General features: G+C 43.9%; 1 protein-coding gene across 1 annotated transcript; it reads right to left on the minus strand.

Annotated features, from left to right (window-relative positions):
* Nucleotides 1-9,045: 9,045 nt before the first annotated feature.
* LOC118424445 (coiled-coil domain-containing protein 47-like) lies at nucleotides 9,046-19,480 on the minus strand. Its single transcript, XM_035833013.1, has 12 exons — nucleotides 19,279-19,480; nucleotides 18,247-18,408; nucleotides 16,458-16,585; nucleotides 15,871-15,917; nucleotides 15,107-15,225; nucleotides 14,379-14,546; nucleotides 13,912-14,019; nucleotides 13,245-13,330; nucleotides 12,628-12,689; nucleotides 10,763-10,872; nucleotides 9,828-9,995; nucleotides 9,046-9,274 (listed from the first exon to the last, which is right to left on the minus strand). Exons 1-12 carry the CDS (start codon nucleotides 19,477-19,479, stop codon nucleotides 9,203-9,205), a joined length of 1,431 nt encoding a protein of 476 aa, XP_035688906.1. The 5' UTR covers nucleotide 19,480; the 3' UTR covers nucleotides 9,046-9,202.
* Between the last annotated feature and the right edge of the window lie 1,604 nt (nucleotides 19,481-21,084).

Consider the following 21,084-nt stretch of genomic DNA (forward strand, 5'->3'; position numbering starts at 1 on the left):
AGACAGCCCAGCCTTTTAAGCGACTCCCCTACAGTGGTCAAGATCGGGAAATTGGGCACAAAATTACCCAGGAGAGTCAGTACCCTGCGCGGCAATACAAATCTAGCTCAAGTAGCAAAACTTCCCCGTGAAATATTTTCCCTAGTAGCCAGCGTTGTCAGTCTGGTAGGGACTAGTTTATGGTAAATAGTTGGGACGTATTGGAGATGCAAGTAGCTTGACAAAAGGCATATTCAAATAAATATACGTTGTGCTACTAAGAAAATCATCTGCATGATTAATGACGTCGTATTATACTTCCTTCATAACTAAAAGGGAAATATCCTGCACTTCCTCGAAAATGTTACCTTTTACCTGTTAACTTATTTATTCATTTCTAAAGTTGTTGAGTCTTTAACGTACACTTGATGACCTATCCTCTGCAGACCGCACGTATCCGGGTGGAGCAAGCGGCCGTCGTCCTCCCTGTGACGTCATCCGCTCCCACCGCAGCTGTATCGCCGCCGGCATTGCCGTACTGCTGGCCTTACTCGCCGTGGGACTCGCCCCGCTGACTTTCATCAATAAAGAGGTAAACATTCTTGTAAAATAATTACACTATGCTTTCTGTTTCTTTATTCCTTCTTTGTTAAGAGACTGTCAATACACTTGTCCTCACCTTTCTTATACTTGGTATTCTGTATTTCTGGCGCACGCTTAAAGGAAATATCTCAACTGTCTACCACTGTTGACGCCTTGAAGCGCGACCAAGACGACATGCGCCAACTGTCCGCCACTGTTGACGCCTTGAAGAGCGACCGATACGACATGCGCCAACTGTCCGCCACTGTTGACGCCTTGAAGCGCGACCAAGACGACATGCGCCAAAAGTCCGCCACTGTTGACGCCTTGAAGCGCGACCAAGACGACATACGCCAACTGTCCGCCACTGTTGACGCCTTGAAGAGCGACCGATACGACATGCGCCAACTGTCCGCCACTGTTGACGCCTTGAAGCGCGACCAAGACGACATGCGCCAAAAGTCCGCCACTGTTGACGCCTTGAAGCGCGACCAAGACGACATACGCCAACTGTCCGCCACTGTTGACGCCTTGAAGAGCGACCGATACGACATGCGCCAACTGTCCGCCACTGTTGACGCCTTGAAGCGCGACCAAGACGACATGCGCCAACTGTTCGCCACTGTTGACGCCTTGAAGCGCGACCAAGACGACATGCGCCAACTGTCCACCACTGTTGACGCCTTGAAGCGCGACCTGGACAATGAGCAAAACCGAACCGCCGCGTTGGAGCAGCGTCTTCACGAGATGAGTAAGACACCAGGTAGGTTTGTTATCATGTGTACTATTTGTGGCTATGTATTGATCAATATCATTGATAATATACAAACAGAAAGAATTGCAACTCTATCATTCCACATGATTTCTCTCATCAATACCTTCGGGATGATTTACATTGGTACATCTCATGGCATTGATTATCGTATCATTTCTCTCATGACTAATGTACTTACATTATGTGCAGGTGACTGTTGTCATGATTTAGCATATATACTATGAGTGCTTTGCTATTAGTTATATATAATAAGGTCATATGTATTAATTATACTGCCATCAAATACAACTACAAACTAGAAAGGCCGAAATTTGCTTAGGAGCAAATACAGCATATTGCAATCCATCTTCATCCTTGAAAAAAATCCCAACAATTTGAATTCGAAGTAATGTTTGCTCAAAGGGAAAATGAAGTACTATGGGCACTTGTCCTACACACCTTCATGCCGAATTTTAGGTCATTTGGTTTCAATATAAGGGCATAGGAGCCAAAAATATACATCTTTTAGTTAAAAATGGCTAAAAATCCCCAAATAACTCATTTTATAAGTGCTCTATGAAGAAAGCGTTGATGGGGTCCTGTTGTCATATGTCCAATTTACCTTTGTACCAAATTTCAGGTCATTTGGTTTACTTACAAGGGCATAGAAGCCAAAAATATATTTTTTTTAGTCAAAAATGGCCGAAAACTCCAAAATAACTCAATTTTGAAGTGATCAATGAAGAAACCGTTGACAGGATCATGTGATTATATATCCAATGCACCTCTGTACCAAATTTCAGGTCACTAGGTTGTAATACCAGGGCACAGGGCCCCAAAATATACATATTTGGTCTAAAAATGACCAAAAACCCTAAATATCATGATTTCTAAGGCCTCTATCAAGAAAGTGAAAAAAAAACACCTGGGCGTATTTGCTATTTCTACCACCCTGCCAAATTTCAGCACATTTGGTCTAAAAATGAAAAAAAGTTGAATCAATTTGAAGATTTGACAGGAGGAGAAACAAAGGAAAAACAGTATATTGCATCCATACTGTAGTATGGATTGCAATACATTGTATAACTAGAAAGGCCGACATTTGCTTAGGAGCAAATACAGCATATTGCAATCCATCTTCATCCTTGAAAAAATCCCAAAATTCAACAATTTGAAGTAATGTTTGCTCAAAGGGAAAAGGAAGTACTGTGGGCACTTGTCCTACACACCTTCATGCCGAATTTTAGGTCATTTGGTTTCAATATAAGGGCATAGGAGCCAAAAATATACATTTGTAGTTAAAAATGGCTAAAAATCCCAAAATAACTCATTTTATAAGTGCTCTATGAAGAAAGTGTTGATGGGGTCCTGTTGTCATATGTCCAATTTACCTTTGTACCGAATTTCAGGTCATTAGGTTTTCATACAAGGGCATAGGAGCCAAAAATATACATTTTTAGTCAAAAATTGCCAAAAAAAACAAAATAACTCATTTTTTAAGTAAACAATGAATAAAGCGTTGATGGGGTTCTGTGATCATATGTCAAACGCACCTCTGTACCAACTTTCAGGTCATTTTGTTTTAATACAAGGGAATAGGAGCCAAAAATATACATTTTTAGTCAAACAAACCTAAAATAACTCATTTTTGAAATGATCTATGTAGAAAGTGTTGATGGTTTTCTGTGCTCATATGTCCAATGCACCTCTGTACCAAATTTCAGGTCATTAGCTTGTAATACCAGGGCACAGGGGCTCAAAATATACATATTTTGTCTCAAAATGACCAAAAACCCTAAATATCATACATTCTAAGGCCTCTATCAAGAAAGTGAAAAAAAAACTCCTCGGGGTATTTGCTATCTCTACCTCAGTGCCAAATTTCAGCTCATTTGGCCAAAAAATGAAAAAGTAGAAGGGATTTGAAGATTTGACAGGAGAAACAAAGAAAAACAATATATTGCAATCCCATACTATGTATGGATTGCAATATAACTAGAAAGGCCGACATTTGCTTATGAGCAAATACAGCATATTGCAATCCATCTTCATCCTTGAAAAAATCCCAAAATTCAACAATTTGAAGTAATGTTTGCTCAAATGGAAAATGAAGTACTGTGGGCACTTGTCCTACACACTTTCATGCCGAGTTTTAGGTCATTTGGTTTCAATATAAGGGCATAGGAGCCAAAAATATACATTTTTAGTCAAAAATAACTGAAAACCCCAAAATAACTCATTTTTGAAGTGATCTATGATGAAAGTGTCAATGGGGTCCTGTGAGCATATGTTCAATTCACCTCTGTACCAAATTTCAGGTCATTTGGTTTCTATACAAGGGCATAGGGGCAAAAAATACACATTTTTAGTCAAAAATGGCCAAAACCCTAAAATGACTCATTTTTGGAGTAAACAATGAATAAAGCGTTGATGGGGTTCTGTGGTCATATGTTAAACGCACCTATGTACCAAATTTCAGGTCATTTGGTTTTAATACAAGAGCATAGGAGCCAAAAATATACATTTTAGTCAAAAATGGCCAAAACCCCTCATTCTTGAAGTGATCTATGAAGAAAATTGTAAGGCCTCTATCAAGAAAGTGAAAAAAACGCCTCGGGTTATTTACCAACTCTATGCCCATGCCAAATTTCAGATCATTTGGCCAAAAGATAAAAAAGTTGAATCCATTTGAAGATTTGACAGGAGGAGAAACAAAGAAAAAACAGTACATTGCAATCCCATACTATGTATGGATTGCAATATAAAAAAATAGTATATTGCAATCCCATACTATGTATGGATTGCAATATAACTAGAAAGGCCGACATTTGCTTAGGAGCAAATACAGCATATTGCAATCCATCTTCATCCTTGAAAAAATCCCAAAATTCAACAATTTGAAGTAATGTTTGCTAAAAGGGAAAATGAAGTACTGTTGGCACTTGTCCTACACACCTTCATGCCGAATTTTAGGTCATTTGGTTTCAATATAAGGGCATAGGAGCACAAAATATACATTTTTAGTTAAAAATGGCTAAAAATCCCAAAATAACTCATTTTAAAGGTGCTCTATGAAGAAAGTGTTGATGGGGTCCTATTGTCATATGTCCAATTTACCTTTGTACCAAATTTCAGGTCATTTGGTTTACATACAAGGGCATAGAAGCCAAAAATATACATTTTTAGTCAAAAATGACTGAAAACCCCAAAATAACTAATTTTTGAAGTGATCTATGAAGAAAGTGTCGATGGGGTCCTGTGAGCATATGTTCAATGCACCTCTGTACCAAATTCCACGTCATTTGGTTTCTATACAAGGCCATAGGAGCAAAAAATATACATTTTTAGTCAAAAATGGCCCAAAACCCTAAAATAACTCTTTTTTTCAGTAAACAATGAATAAAGTTTTGATTGGGTTCTGTGGTCATATGTCAAACGCACCTATGTACCAAGTTTCAGGTCATTTGGTTTACATACAAGGGCATAGGAGCCAAAAATATACATTTTTAGTCAAAAATGGCCGAAAACCCTAAAATTTCAGTGATCTATGAAAAAAGTGTTGATGGTTTTCTGTGCTCATATGTCCAATGCACCTCTGTACCAAATTCCAGGTCATTAGCTTGTAATACCAGGGCACAGGGGCCCAAAATATACATATTTTGTCTAAAAAATGACCAAAAACCCCAAATATCTTAAATTCTAAGGCCTCTATCAAGAAAGTGAAAAAACGCCTGGGGGTATTTGGTATTTCTACCACCCTGCCAAAATTCAGCTCATTTGACCCAAAAATGAAAAAAATAATTCCATTTGAAGATTTGACAGGAGTATGTGCAGGTGACTGTTGTCATGATTCAGCATATATACTATTAGTGCTTTGCCATTAGTTGTATATTAGGAGGCCATATGTATTAGTTATACTGCCATCAAATACAACTACAAAAATAATCATCTTCTATTCAAGTGAATGTAATGGTGTGTGCTGTTTTTATGCCACTCCTGTCTATTCCTCTGTAGCCTGTTGTTAATGCAAAATCTTTTCCAGTATCTTGTCCTAAAGGTTACGCAGTGTTCCGTGGAATCTGCTACAAGGCCTTCAACACAGCGAAGTCCTTCAGCGGAGCGGCCGCGGCCTGTGGTGAAGACGGCGGCACCCTCGCCATGCCCCGAAACGCTGAGACCAACGCCTTTCTGTTCTTCTTGTACAAGTCCGTGAGCTACGGTGGTCGCTTCTGGTTCGGCCTGCACGATCAGCGCGAAGAGGGAAGCTTTGAGTGGGTGGATGGTTCTGCACTTGGGACCTACAACAACTGGGCTCCGGGAGAACCGAACAACTATGGGGGCACCCAAGATTGCGTTCTTTACGGCACCTACTATAAAGACAAGTGGAACGATGCAACATGCGACTATCAGGCTCGCTTCATTTGCCAGGCTGTTCCAGGTACTTCTTATAAACGCAGCATTTCCTGAAAACCTGTCTAGGAAACATGCACATGACATAGTTTATGATATTTTTACCATACTAGACATGTTGCATCATCAGAGCTCTCTCCACAAACCATGTCAAAACACATCACTCCACATCTCACCCTGCTATTTATCACATTTTCAGGACGTCCGTAGGTGACAGGTGGAAGTCTCGCCACACCTGTACAGCGGCTCTCCGACCATCCGCAGGGAAACTGACCAGTAAAACGTAGAAACTGGCAAAAATAGAACCTTGTTTTTCAACTGACATAGGACCTGAATCAACAAAGTTGTCATAACAAATTAAAGTAAAACACTGAATCAGTAATGTACGGTGGAAGTCAATCATGTATTTTGCACGTAGCCTTCTCCAATGTGAAGAGCATTTTAGAAAAAAAATCACGGGTCTTAGTGGCAAGTGAGCAGATGTTGACACACTTGCAGCACCAAATCCGTAAGTGTTTTTGGCACCTTTAGACAGATTAGCCGTGAGACTCGGTGGGCGTCACTCCACCGTCATGGGGGCAGGGCATGGCGAGTATCGAACTCAGGACCTATTGATTCTGATTCCAACGCTCTAGCCATTGCGCCACAAAAACACCCTCAAGCATTCTGGAAAGTGGGAAGCAAATTCATGGCCTTTTTTTTTTTTTTCTTTCCCTGCAAGCATTTTTGTCAAAATGTGACAGGCAGGACGACAAATGGAGGCACTTAAGAAGTTCACTTCACTTCAGCAACAGCCAGCTAGTTTCTGGGTTCCGGCATTTTGTCAGGAAATGAGTAAAGTCGACTGGAGAAAAATCCTGACAGACCAAAATGGAGACACGAGCAACATAGACTTTATGACTTAACAATTATCATTTGTTTCATTATTAGAATCATAATTGTCATTTATTTTATCTATTTATCATTCATCTATTCTTTCTATTAGTGATGTATTCTGAGTTATGCAAATGACCCCTGATAATCCTCCCAAGTCGACCTCTATGAAAAGCAGCCTTCTTAAAGGCAAAAGCAAACACACAAGGTTGGACAATATTTCAGACAATGACTAAATAGAACAACTAAAAAGTCAAGAATATTCTTGCTCCACGGACCACAGGACTTTTGTCTATTGGTACCAGAATACCTTTTTTTTGTGTTTGATACATCGCTTTTATCTCAAATCAGAAAAAGATATATATCAAAGAAACAAGAAATTAAATAGGTTTGGCCAAAGATGAAACTGTTTAGAAACATTTCTTTGTCTTGCAAGCTCAAGTCGGCCTGCAGGTCACTTTTCATTGAGGTCATGAGGAAAGGGTCAGACAATATCTAACCAAGATACAGATCACATCATTCAAAGTGCCAGTATAAATATACACTGTATCTATCAGACACAAGTAAGACTTCACTGTTCCTTTTGTTGTAAAGGAGGCAAGGAAAGTGCAAGAATCACTGATTTTGATGCAAGCTTTTATCTTGTAGGACTTTTCATACTGTTATCAAGATTTTGCGCACTGTGCTCATTTGAGCCTGCACCGCTGTAGAAGTCACATTGGTGAAGCCGGTCTGTGTGACAGGCTGAATAAAAGGTTTAGATGAACTACGTGGCTTCAGCTGTCTTTCTGACATTTGGTCCACTTTATATAATATTATGTACTTCATAAAACTTCACTGTTTTCACAATTGACTGACGTACAAGTGTTGAAAAGGAAGGCACAGTAATACCTGCTGGGGTTAGTAAGAGCAGACCTCAGGGATTGAGGACCAGGACCACTGTGGTCAGAAAGAAAAATACGGGAGCTCAGGAAGCTGGCGATGAATGGGATGAAGTGGAGAGAGTTCAAGAAAGACTGATTGCAGCTAGGGCTGGCAATTGGTACAAAACCGTTTTTTCTTATTGGACCGGTCCAGAAAAACCGGATCTGAAAAAAATTAGATGGACCGGATGTTGGACCGATAAGAAAATTAACAGATTATTTCATCAAGCATTCACACGATTTGGCGCTTGCAGGTGGAAGAAAATAATAAGAGTGAAGTAGAGTAGAGTTTATAGTAATTTATACCAAGTTTTACAGCCAATCGCACAGGCGCAGTTAGCGTTGTAGGATTTTAAAATGCCAGTGTGAGTCTAATACTCCACCAAACAAATTTCTTTGTAGTGAAATGGACCATTGGCATTAGGCATACTGAATCAGGTCCGGTTCAGGTCCGGACCTGATCATCTGGACCTGAACCGGACCTGGATTTTCTGTACCGGTACCCACCCCTAATTCCAGCTGCAGGGTGTCCAGGGTTTTGCATTCTTCCCTAGAACAATTCCGGAGTGGAATTCCCTGCCTGTCACGGTGGTAAATTGCTCTCACTATTGAGTTCTTCCGTGCCAGGCAGGAGGGCTGCTCGCCCTAACCCAGGAACTCAACCCCCCCCCCCCCCCAACCCCCCAATATTGCCATTTGGGGGCTATCTGGGGTACCAAAGAAGAAGACTGCTGCAGCAGCAGAACATAGTGAATTACTACTACTACAGACTTCCTTTTATTGCAGTATTGCAAAAATGAGAAAAAGAGGCACAACGTCAGAACTGCTGGTATTTATTGCGGAAGCTCCTTTGTTATAGGCCTTTATAAAGTTGCAGCAATTTTCTTACACATATGAAAATGTTGTGCCCTGACTGATAAAACCTTAACAGTTCAGCACGGCCGTACCACAGTGTGAGTTTGGTACCGAGTGTCTCCGGGATCAGCAAACTGTCAGACTTTGCTATTTGAGACTTTTCAAAGTTACTGTAACAGTTACAGACTTTGGTATGCGAGTTCTGATAACATTAAACCTCATGCAAAGCAGATAATTCAAAGCTCAGGATTGGAAAGTTAAGTGTTAAAAATGCAATTTCCCCAACTAGCTTACAATGACTTTAGACGAAACCTATAAATACCTACTGCCCTACAAACGTTCAGAGTTACTGTGTTCATACTCACTCTAACTACAACTTCTATCTAACCCCCTCCCTCCACAAACACAGGAAAGCTGATACAGTTGCTTCTAGGCTGGATTGCTAATTTGCTACATTGACGTGTCCCATGTACGTGTCACCTAGATGTGTCCCACGTATGTGTCACATTGATGTGTCCCATGTACGTGTCACCTAGATGTGTCCCATGTACGAGTCACATTGATGTGTCCCATGTACGAGTCACATCGATGTGTCCCATGTACGAGTCACATGGATGTGTCCCATTGATGTGTCACATGTACGAGTCACATTGATGTGTCACATTTACGTGTCACATTGACGTGTCCCATGTACGTGTCACATATATGTGTCGCATGTACGTGTCACATAGATGTGTCCCATGTATGTATCAAATTACAATCCCTAACTACCGTTGACCTTCAAACTGTGCCCTTCACACTTCTTATTGCACTTGGGTCAAGGTCATCAGCCCATCTTGACCTTCAGCTGCTTGACCTTGGGTTGCTTCTTCTTCATGTCTCGGCGATATTCCCGCTCCTGAAAAGGAAGAACATTCAGTCATGGAGAGAAAATGCGGAAGAGTTTTTACCAGTTTTCATAGACTTTGAGAAGCCTGAGAAAGTCGTCTGGAATCGTCCTTACTTGAACTTTACTCATCTGTAAGACTGAGAGATACCTGCAGTGTATAAAGCTGGTTTGTCTGCCGACTATAGAAGACTCTATATATGGACTCAGAATGTCTATGGGACAATGAGAAACCTGTGTAACGTTACAGATACTGAAGTGAACTTTAACCTGTAACCTCCATATTATGCTACCTGTTCACCTGTTGGGATAGGATTAGGTTAACCCTTGACATCTCACCTCCATCTTCCATTTCCTGTTGGGTTAGCGTTAACCTCTGATCCTTCACCCCTATCGTGCCCTGCCTACATGGTTAGGGTTAGGTTAACCTTTGAACCTGTCATCTCTGACCTCTCAGCTCCATCTTGCCCTGCCTGCATGGTTAGTGTTACGTTACCCTTTCACCTCTCACCTCCATCTTGCCTGGCCTGCATGGTTAGTGTTGGTTTAACCTTTGACCTCTCACCTCCATCTTGCGCTGGCGGTCGGGGTCCTCCTCCGCCATCATGCGGTCCTTCTCGGCGCGGCGGCGCTCCTCGCGGCGGGCCTGGGCCGCCTCCTGCCGCTGGGCATGCGTCATCTTAAGGAAGGACTCTTCCACCTTCAGCCGCGTCTTGTCAGCCTTCGTCTTAGCCTGCAAACATACAAGACTTAATCATGTCTTACACACTCCCTCCTTACACTACAGCACATCTTAGACTTACACACTTCCACCTTCAGCCGCGTCTTGTCAGCCTTCGTCTTAGCCTGAAGACATACAGGACTTAATCAGGTCTCATGTCTTACACACTCGCTCCTTACACTACAGTACATCCTAGACTTACACACTCGCTCCTTACACTACAGTACATCTTAGACTTACACACTTCCACCTTCAGCCGCGTCTTGTCAGCCTTCGTCTTAGCCTGAAGACATACAGGACTTAATCAGGTCTCATGTCTTACACACTCGCTCCTTACACTACAGTACATCCTAGACTTACACACTCACTCCTTACACTACAGCACATCCTAGACTTACACACTCGCTCCTTACACTACAACATGTCTTCTACATTCAGCCGAGTCTTGTCAGCCTTCGTCTTTGCCTGAAGACATACGGGACTTAATCATGTCTTACACACTCCCTCCTTACACTACAGTACATCTTAACCTTACACACTTCCACCTTCAGCCGCGTCTTGTCAGCCTTCGTCTTCGCCTGCAGACATACGGGACTTAATCATGTCTTACGTCTTACACACTCCCTCCAGAAGTTACACTGCAGCACGTCTTAGCCTTATACACTCACTCCTTACACTACAACAAGTCTTGAGTAGTACTAGTATCCTGTAAGTGCCTATGGAACACTATGTTAAACTGGTTTGAAGGAATAAAGATTCCCCTGCCCTCTGACACCCACCTCCTTGCTGAGGCGGAAGCGGGAGACTTTGTCCAGAACGTGGAAGACGAGTTTCATCATCGGCTCCATGGAGAAAACATCCTTCACTGAGCTGCGGCCCTGCCCTGGAACTGCAGGGAGATACCAGTTATCAGTTATCAGGTAGCAGTTTTCATTCATCAGTTATCACATATCAATTATCATTTATCAGTTATCACTTATCAGTTATCCCACCCACTCATCCTTCACTGAGCTGCGGCCCTGCCCAGGCACTGCAGGGAGATATCAGTTATCATTTATCAGTTATTAGTTATCACACATCAGTTATCAGTTATCACTTATCAGTTATCACACATCAGTTATCCCACATCCTTCACTGAGCTGCGGCCCTGCCCAGGCACTGCAGGAAGATACCAGTTATCAGTTATCACTTATCAGTTATCACATATCAGTTATCATTTATCACATATCAGTTATCACACATCAGTTATCCCACATCCTTCACTGAGCTGCGGCCCTGCCCAGGCACTGCAGGAAGATACCAGTTATCAGTTATCACTTATCAGTTATCACATATCAGTTATCATTTATCACATATCAGTTATCACACATCAGTTATCCCACATCCTTCACTGAGCTGCGGCCCTGCCCAGGCACTGCAGGAAGATACCAGTTATCAGTTATCACTTATCAGTTATCACATATCAGTTATCATTTATCACATATCAGTTATCACACATCAGTTATCCCACATCCTTCACTGAGCTGCGGCCCTGCCCAGGCACTGCAGGAAGATACCAGTTATCAGTTATCACTTATCAGTTATCACATATCAGTTATCCCACACACTCATCCTTCACTGAGCTGCGGCCCTGCCCAGGCACTGCAGGGAGATATCAGTTATCATTTATCAGTTATTAGTTATCACACATCAGTTATCATTTATCACATATCAGTTATCACACATCAGTTATCATTTATCATTTATCAGTTATCCCACCCACTAATCTTTCACTGAGCTGCGGCCCTGCCCAGGCACGCAGGGAGAGAGCAGTTATCACTTATCAGTTATCATCAGTTATCAGTTATCAATCATCAGTTTCAGTTATCACATATCAGTTATCAGTTATCCCACACACTCATCCTGCACTGAGCTGCGGCCCTGCCCAGGCACTGCAGGGAGAGAGCAGTTATCACTTATCAGTTATCATCAGTTATCAGTTATCAATCATCAGTTTCAGTTATCACATATCAGTTATCAGTTATCCCACACACTCATCCTGCACTGAGCTGCGGCCCTGCCCAGGCACTGCAGGGAGAGAGCAGTTATCAGTTATCACATATCAAGTAGCAGTTATCATTTATCATTATCAGATATCAGGGCTCGAAATTTATTTTTGGGATTAGGTGCACTGGTGCACCCAGCTTAAAAAATTGGGTGCACCAAAATTCTTTTAAGGTGCACCACTTAATTAATATAAATTTAAGTAATAGCCTAATAATAAAACTTAGTTACAAGCTATCAAATCCTTAAAGAAGTACCATGACAAACATCTTTCTAACACTTAAATGACAAGAATATGATGTATACTAGTAAACTTTGATATCTTTACATACATGTGTCAAAAAATATTTGGGTGCACCCACAGAAAATAATTGGGTGCACAGCTCCAATTTTGCACCTGGGGGCACATGCACCCAGTATTTCGAGCCCTGGATATCAATCATCAGTTCTCAGTTATCCCCACACAGTCATCCTTCACTGAGTATCAGCCCTTCCCAGGTACTCCTGGGAAACATCAGTTATCAATTAAAAAGTTGTCCATTGTTAGTTAATGGTTATCAATTATCAGTCATCAATTATCATTTACTTGATAAAATCTCACCATTGAAGGCAAAGATGATGGTCTTCTTGGTATCAGGCATCTTGGTGGCAGGCTGAGGGTCACTGCAGACGGACAGACACAACTTAACACAACTGACAACTGGTACATGATGTATTGTATGTATCTGTATGTGTAACCTTGTCATTTGTGTATTTTATGTCCAGGAAGACTAGCATTGTACATTGTATCTCTGCTAATGGACAATCTAAAGCCTCATGCACTACTTTACTTTGTGGGCACAGCTTTAACTATCCATGCCAATACTTAACATTTGCCACACCTATCCTGCAAATGGACAGATACAACTTAACGGTACAACCAATAACTGGTACATGATGCACTACTTTACATTGTGGGCAAATCTTTAACTATCCATGCAAATGCTTCAAATTTGTGACACCTATGTTTTAGTGCGACGTGAAGCATTCCGTATTGCCTTAAGGGAGGTGACAGACAACGGCTGTCACATTATGTTGTTGTGAATAGACTGTTTATCTGAGTGGAAGAACTGAAATGATTTCACTCCTCCATAAAACAACACAGCAATTTCTGAATTTTCTAGTCTGAGACTTGATCTCTAACAGAACCAGGGATGACCTTGACATTGCTGAACTCACCCGTCCTTGACCTTTGGCCCCGAGAACTGGTCCGAGATGTGTAGGAAGTCGAACATTTCTGCATAGTTATTCAGCACTCGCACCATCTGCAGCAAAGCACAACATTTCAGAATTAGCATGTTTGTTTGTTTGTTAGTTTGTTGTTGATCATGGCGTTGGTGACCTCCCCTGACTCCAATAGGACCGCCATGTTTGTTTGTTTGTTTGTTTGTTTGTTGTGCTCACCTTGTTGTCTATCATGGCGTTGGTGACCTCCCCTGACTCCGACAGGATCGCCATGTTTTGTTTGTTTGTTTGTTAGTTGTGCTCACCTTGTTGTCTATCATGGCGTTGGTGACCTCCCCTGACTCCGACAGGATGGCCATGTTTGTTTGTTTGTTGGTTTGTTATGCTCACCTTGTTGTCGATCATGGCGTTGGTGACCTCCCCTGACTCCGACAGGATGGCCATGTTTGTTTGTTTGTTTGTTTGTTTGTTTGTTTGTTGTGCTCACCTTGTTGTCGTACATGGCGCTGGTGACCTCCCCTGACTCCGACAGGATGGCCATGTTTGTTTGTTTGTTGGTTTGTTTGTTGTGCTCACCTTGTTGTCGATCATGGCGTTGGTGACCTCCCCTGACTCCGACAGGATCGCCATGTTTGTTTGTTTGTTTGTTTGTTGTGCTCACCTTGTTGTCGATCATGGCGTTGGTGACCTCCCCTGACTCTGACAGGATCGCCATGCCGGACGGGAGACCGTACTTCTCTCCCGGGCGCTTGTCAGGCACGAACAGACTCTGCAGCGGAACAGAACAGGTCCGAGGTTAAACAGAACAGGTCAGAGGTTAAACACAAACTCTACAGTAGAACAGAACAGGTCCGAGGTTAAACAGAACATATCAGAGGTTAGACACAAACTCTGCAGCCGAACAGAACATGTCAGAGGTTAAACAAACTCTGCAGCAGGAGAGGTCAGAGGTCAAACACAAACTTCACAGTGGAAAAGAACAGATTATAGGTCAAAGAGCACAGACTTCTTCAAGGTCTACAAATCAATACAATAAGCCACACTTCAAATTCTACAAAATAAACCACACAACTGATATAAAGAGTCAGCCGCTTGACTTTCCTTCACCAGTGACTGAGACTGTCTCACCAGGTCGTTCATGTCCTTGTGGAGTCGGCCGATCGTCTTCTTGTTGCCGACCGCGAACACAAAGCTGTCCATGTCTGCCACGCCCAAGTCCACGGTTACGGTAACCAGGTCGGCTGACGGGCGCATCATACGCGAGATCACGCTCACCAGGTCCTGACGCTTCAGCAGCTAAGAAAGGAAGCGAAGAGAAAGGAATTAATACATCAAAAAGTACCTTGACTTTTGTACGGTTGACTACAAACTACATCTTATACTTCTACTCACTAAATAATAAAGGCTAATAGATGTGAATCTCTAATCTTGGCTTTGCATGTGTGTGTGTGTTTGCGAGTATGTGTGTGTGTGTGTGTGTATGTAATGTACCTTTATATCGACCAGCATGCCCTCGCAGCAGACCCTGTGTGTGTGTGTGTGTGTGTGTGTGTGTGTGTGTGTGTGTGTAAGTGTGTGCATGTGTGTGAGTATCTTGTGTCCGTGTGTGCATGAGTACAGTAAACACTAACCTTTATCTCGACCAGCATCCCCTCGCAGCAGACCGTGTGTGTGTGTGTGTGTGTGTGTGTGTAAGAATGTGTATGCATGATTCAAGTACCTTTATCTCGACCAGCATCCCCTCACAGCAGACCCTCCCCGAGCACCAGACCCTGTGTGTGTGTATGTGTGTATGTGTGTGTAAGTGTGTGTGTGTAAGTGTGTGCCTGTGTGTACATGTAAGAGTGTTTGAGTACCTTTATCTCGACCAGCATCCCCTCGCAGCAGACCCTCCCCGAGCACCAGATGGAGTAGATGTGCTCGCTCTCCTTCATCAGTATCCCAGACTGCACCTCTGCACCCTGCCCATCATCCCCTGTACAAGGCATCATGGGATACATTACATCATCAGTATCCCAGACTGCACCTCTGCACCCTGCCCATCATCCCCTATACAAGGCATCATGGGATACATTACATCATCAGTATCCCAGACTGCACCTCTGCACCCTGCCCATCATCCCCTGTACAAGGCATCATGGGATACATTACATCATCAGTATCCCAGACTGCACCTCTGCACCCTGCCCATCATCCCCTGCACAAGGCATCATGGGATACATTACATCATCAGTATCCCAGACTGCACCTCTGCACCCTGCCCATCATCCCCTGTACAAGGCATCGTGGGATACATTACATCATCAGTATCCCAGACTGCACCTCTGCACCCTGCCCATCATCCCCTGTACAAGGCATCATGGGATACATTACATCATCAGTATCCCAGACTGCACCTCTGCACCCTGCCCATCATCCCCTGTACAAGGCATCATGGGATACATACATCATCAGTTTCCCAGACTGCATCTCTGTTTCAAAGTTCCTTTCCACAAGGTCACTCAGAGGGGACCCAGAAATTGAAAGTGACCTTCATCTTCCCAACCCCCATCCACATACCGTAAATACATTTAACTATAAGTTTGCAAAGATGTGATTTAGCCAGAAAAGCGCCACCTACCAACAGACGTGAAGTTTGCCTCCAGCAGGTCTTTATGTGCTGTTAACCTGGAACAGGAACAGTTCTGGTTAAAAAAGGTTGTTTCATTTCAGACATAAGAAAAGTAGAGGTAGTCCCATAACATTTTAATTTAAAGCCATAAGACTTATTAAGAGCAATGGATTGTCGAATATCTACTGTCTCTGGGATATGCTATTGGAAGGCAGAGCCAAACCATCTCCTTACTTTTAGTTACCTCCTCAACCAAAGTCAGGTACCCATATCTACACCTGGATGGAGTGATCAAAGTCCTGTGAAGTGCCTTTCCAAGGACATGACATCTAGCCAGGATCAAACCCATAGCACTCGCTCTGTATTCATGTACATAACCCTGACTACTCAGCCATTCAGTCCCACCTTTTCCTCAATAAAAGTGGGAGAAAGTTTAGCGTTATATTATGATAGTATAAGCTCTGCACCTCATGTACACTAGCCTCGACACTCAGCCATTCAGTCCAAACTTTTCCTCAATAAATCTTCTGACTACAAACTGAAAACAAGTTTGTTGACCAGCTGACAGGAGAGAATTTGCCTGATGAGGGCCTCACCAGGCGCTGGCGAGCTTGTGGTTCTTGGTCTTGCCGGCGACGTAGTTCATGGCGTAGGCCAGCAGCCCCCCGATCATCAGGATCTCCAGGTAAAAATTCTCCCAGCTTGTGCGCAGGTGGTACGGCACCTGGAAACACAGGTGTGTCAGTACAGGTGTACAGGTGGGTTACTACAGGTGGTACGGCACCTGCAAACACAGGTGGGTTAGTACAGGTGGACAGGTGGGTTACTACAGGTGGTACGGCACCTGGAAGCACAGGTGTGTCAGTACAGGTGGACAGGTGGGTTACTACAGGTGGACAGGTGGGTTACTACAGGTGGTACGGTACCTGCAAGCACAGGTGGGTTACTACAGGTGTACAGGTGGGTTAGTACAGGTGGTACGGCACCTGGAAGCACAGGTGTGTCAGTACAGGTGCACAGGTGGGTTACTACAGGTGGACAGGTGGGTTACTACAGGTGTACAGGTGGGTTAGTACAGGTGGTACGGCACCTGCAAACACAGGTGTGTCAGTACAGGTGTACAGGTGGGTTACTACAGGTGGACAGGTGGGTTACTACAGGTGGACAGGTGGGTTACTACAGGTGGTACGGTACCTGCAAGCACAGGTGGGTTACTACAGGTGTACAGGTGGGTTAGTACAGGTGGTACGGCACCTGGAAGCACAGGTGTGTCAGTACAGGTGGACAGGTGGGTTACTACAGGTGGACAGGTGGGTTACTACAGGTGGTACGGTACCTGCAAGCACAGGTGGGTTACTACAGGTGTACAGGTGGGTTAGTACAGGTGGTACGGCACCTGCAAACACAGGTGTGTCAGTACAGGTGTACAGGTGGGTTACTACAGGTGGACAGGTGGGTTACTACAGGTGGACAGGTGGGTTACTACAGGTGGTACGGTACCTGCAAGCACAGGTGGGTTACTACAGGTGTACAGGTGGGTTAGTACAGGTGGTACGGCACCTGCAAACACAGGTGTGTCAGTACAGGTGTACAGGTGGGTTACTACAGGTGGACAGGTGAGTTACTACAGGTGGACAGGTGGGTTACTACAGGTGGTACGGTACCTGCAAGCACAGGTGGGTTACTACAGGTGTACAGGTGGGTTAGTACAGGTGGTACGGCACCTGCAAACACAGGTGTGTCAGTACAGGTGTACAGGTGGGTTACTACAGGTGTACAGGTGGGTTACTACAGGTGGACAGGTGGGTTACTACAGGTGGTACGGCACCTGCAAACACAGGTGGGTAACTACAGGTGGTACGGCACCTGCAAACACAGGTGGGTTACTACAGGTGTACAGGTGGGTTACTACAGGTGGTACGGCACCTGGGAACACAGGTGGGTTACTACAGGTGTACAGGGGGGTTACTACAGGTGTACAGGTGGGGCAGGTGTGCATGTGGGTTAGTACAGGTGGTACGGTACCTGGAAACACAAGATTACATTAAAGATCAATGTAGTCTACTCACAGTTGTGATGTTGAGATCGGTTGGGACATGGGTGTGAGTGTTAAGATTGAGTGTAAGGACTAGTTAAGGATTAGAGTGAGGATTAATGTAGGGGCTTCACGTTGGTGATTTAAAGGTTGGCTGGGTCATGGTCAAGTATTGGAATTCGTTAAAGGATTAGTATTAAGACTAGTAAGTGAAAGATTATTGTAAGGATTGATGTAGCCCTTTCAGGTTTGTGATTTTGAGGTCAGGTGGGTCGTGGGTGCATGTTAATAAGGAGTTAGATAAAGGATTAGTGTAAGGATCAGACCTAAGATAAATGTAATCAACTCACGTTTGTGATCTTGAGGTCGGGCGGGTCCTGGCTCCGCCCCTTCCGTCCGGTTCGCTCCGAGTCGAACCCTTCAAACTCCTCATCATCAAACTGCTCAAATTCATCCTCATCATCCTCCACCTGCACATCAGCCTCCCCATCATCAAACTCAGCATCCAGAACCTGCTCCGGTACCTCCTCCTCCAGCTCAGGCTCCTGGGGACACAAAAACACGTCCTCATCATCTAACACATCATCCTCATCATCTAACACATCATCCTCCACCTGCACATCAGCCTCTCCATCATCAAACTCAGCATCCAGAACCTGCTCCGGTACCTCCTCCTCTAGCTCAGGCTCCTGGGGACACAAAACATATCCTCATCATCTAACACATCATCCTCATCATCTAACACATCATCCTCCACCTGCACATCAGCCTCCCCATCATCAAACTCAGCATCCAGAACCTGCTCCGGTACCTCCTCCTCCAGCTCAGGCTCCTGGGGACACAAAACACATCCTCATCATCTAACACATCTCCTCATCATCTAACACATCATTGTTTATGGTTGCTCCTCCTCTAACTCTGCCTCCTGGGACTGTAAGGGGAAGTTGTTTACTTATTGTTTACGGTTGCTCCTCCTCTAACTCTGCCTCCTGGGACTGTAAGGGAAAGTTGATAATTCACTATTGTTTATGGTGCCTTCTCCTAAGAAACCATTCATCATCATCATCTCTGTTTCCTACAGTCCAGAAAGGGAAAGTGTTTATTGTTTACAAAGGAGTCTACAACAAACTGCATGTAATTTCCTACAGGTAAATATTACATGTTGTCTGGGCTAATCTGCACACTCTGCAGACTAGAATCTTAGTTTGTAGTCCTGAGAGTTGGAGTAACTTGTAAGGTCCTCTGTAACAACTCTACACCAAGATGACTGTGAAGGAGTCAAACAACAACGGTGTAATTAATGCCTGTTTTTTTTTTGTAAATAAAGGCCATAGCAAGGGACTATGATATGCTAGAAATAAAAATTAACAAAGAAAAAAAACATCTTCCCACAGTACCTCTTCTTCTTCATCCTCCGTCTCGATACTCAGGAAGTCTCCCTCCTCCTCATCCTCGATCACGTGCTCAAACTCCGCAAACTCGTTATCTTCAAACTCGGCAAACTCGTCCTGAGGCTCAACGATGGCGACCAGTGGAAACAGCAGCAGCGCCACCAGGCAGGCCGCGCTGGGTACTGCACGCATCGCGGGGTCTGCAGACAGACAAATTATTGAATAATATACTATAATATACTATAATATACATATAGAATACAACACGGTGTATTCCATATCACCCGAGGTACCAGCCCGACTGCGGGAAGGATCGCCGGACAGCTGGAGGGTGATCTGACCCGCGGGAGGGCTGGGACCGAGCTGAGGTGTCATGCCCACCTGAGAAAACACATATTTCGATGCGAAATGCACCAGAAGTGAGAAAATGTGTCCTCGAACAAAAGATTGTAACAACAGCAATTTTAACGTCCGAATCTGGTATTCAAATTTTCAACCGTGCCATATTTGGCCCGTTCGAAATAGTTTGATTTACTCGAAGGAAGCCTGTGTGATACAAACTTAGAACCTGTGTGATACGGAAAGTTATCACACAGTCCGGAACGCCCGTATCGAACGTTTTTGCGTCACTGGTATGACATAATTTAGTAAATACATTTCTACGTCCCTTCATGCCAAGACACCTTGGCCAATAATGAATGTTATGATGACTTAATGGTCCAACAACATCACCGTATCTCTGCGCCACAATCTCTGCTGAGTGGTTCTTATCTACCTTTGAAATACAACGTGTATTTCCTCCTGTGCTATAATTTCTCTGGGAGGATGTACCATCACAGACTGAAATGGGGGGGGGGCGGTGTGCGTACTGGCTAGCTCAACAAATTATTACTGGTCTGGTCGCTGAAGGCTGCGTTATTCCTTTTGTCGAGGAATATTCGGCTCAACTGCAGTCTGGTATTTCTGTAACCATCGCCAATAAACTAGTTACGGTGCCAGAGATACGCCGAATCATTCAGCTGGTAACAAGCATGAGAAGCCGCCCCCCTCCCCACCATACCGATTCACTCTCCTACGTCAAAACGTCGCACTCCTGCGCCGAGCTGCGCTGAAATCAGGCACACAAACAGCTAACTGCGCCAGGAATGGTGCTCTAGTGCGGAAAATGCACCTACCTTTCTAAAACGACGTCAGACAAGATCAGAAGTCGCGGGTTCGAATCTACAGCATGACTTTCGCCGAGATCCCAACCTCGTTCTGGTGCGGGCCCCGCTTGGCATGCTGGGAGAACAGGTGCATGAAAACAATAAAATACCACAGAATTTCTCAGAATCGTCGTTTTTGCCCTTAAATGGCAGAAATATTGACCTCTTGAGTGTTAGAATTATGGGGAGGGGTCATTGATGGTCATTGATGGTAGATTGACAAATTTATTCCACCACGCAAAAGCTGTCGGGGAATTTGCAAATGCAAAATTGGTTTCTGAGTTCAATTTCCTCACCATGTAACGTTAAGCCTGTAACGTTACTGTCCTGTGGTCACTGTTATCTTTAAAACAACTCGGGAACGTGTTGTCTTTGCTGAGTTTATTTCTCTTCTTCCGTTCCAGATATGTGGTATTCGATTACACAATTGAAAGTAGCAAGTGCCAGGACAGAGCTGAAGGCTGGTGACCTTATAACGTTTCATGTACGATGTCGATGGTAGCCTGGGTACCATTCTCCGCGGTCGGCTTTGGGGAGCTTTACCCGGCACCGGCCTGCTTCTGTCAGCCTGTCTGAATAGCTGCCCTTTGAG

This window comes from Branchiostoma floridae, chromosome 10, assembly GCF_000003815.2.
Source record: "Branchiostoma floridae strain S238N-H82 chromosome 10, Bfl_VNyyK, whole genome shotgun sequence".
In the NCBI taxonomy this organism is placed as follows: Eukaryota; Metazoa; Chordata; class Leptocardii; order Amphioxiformes; family Branchiostomatidae; genus Branchiostoma; species Branchiostoma floridae.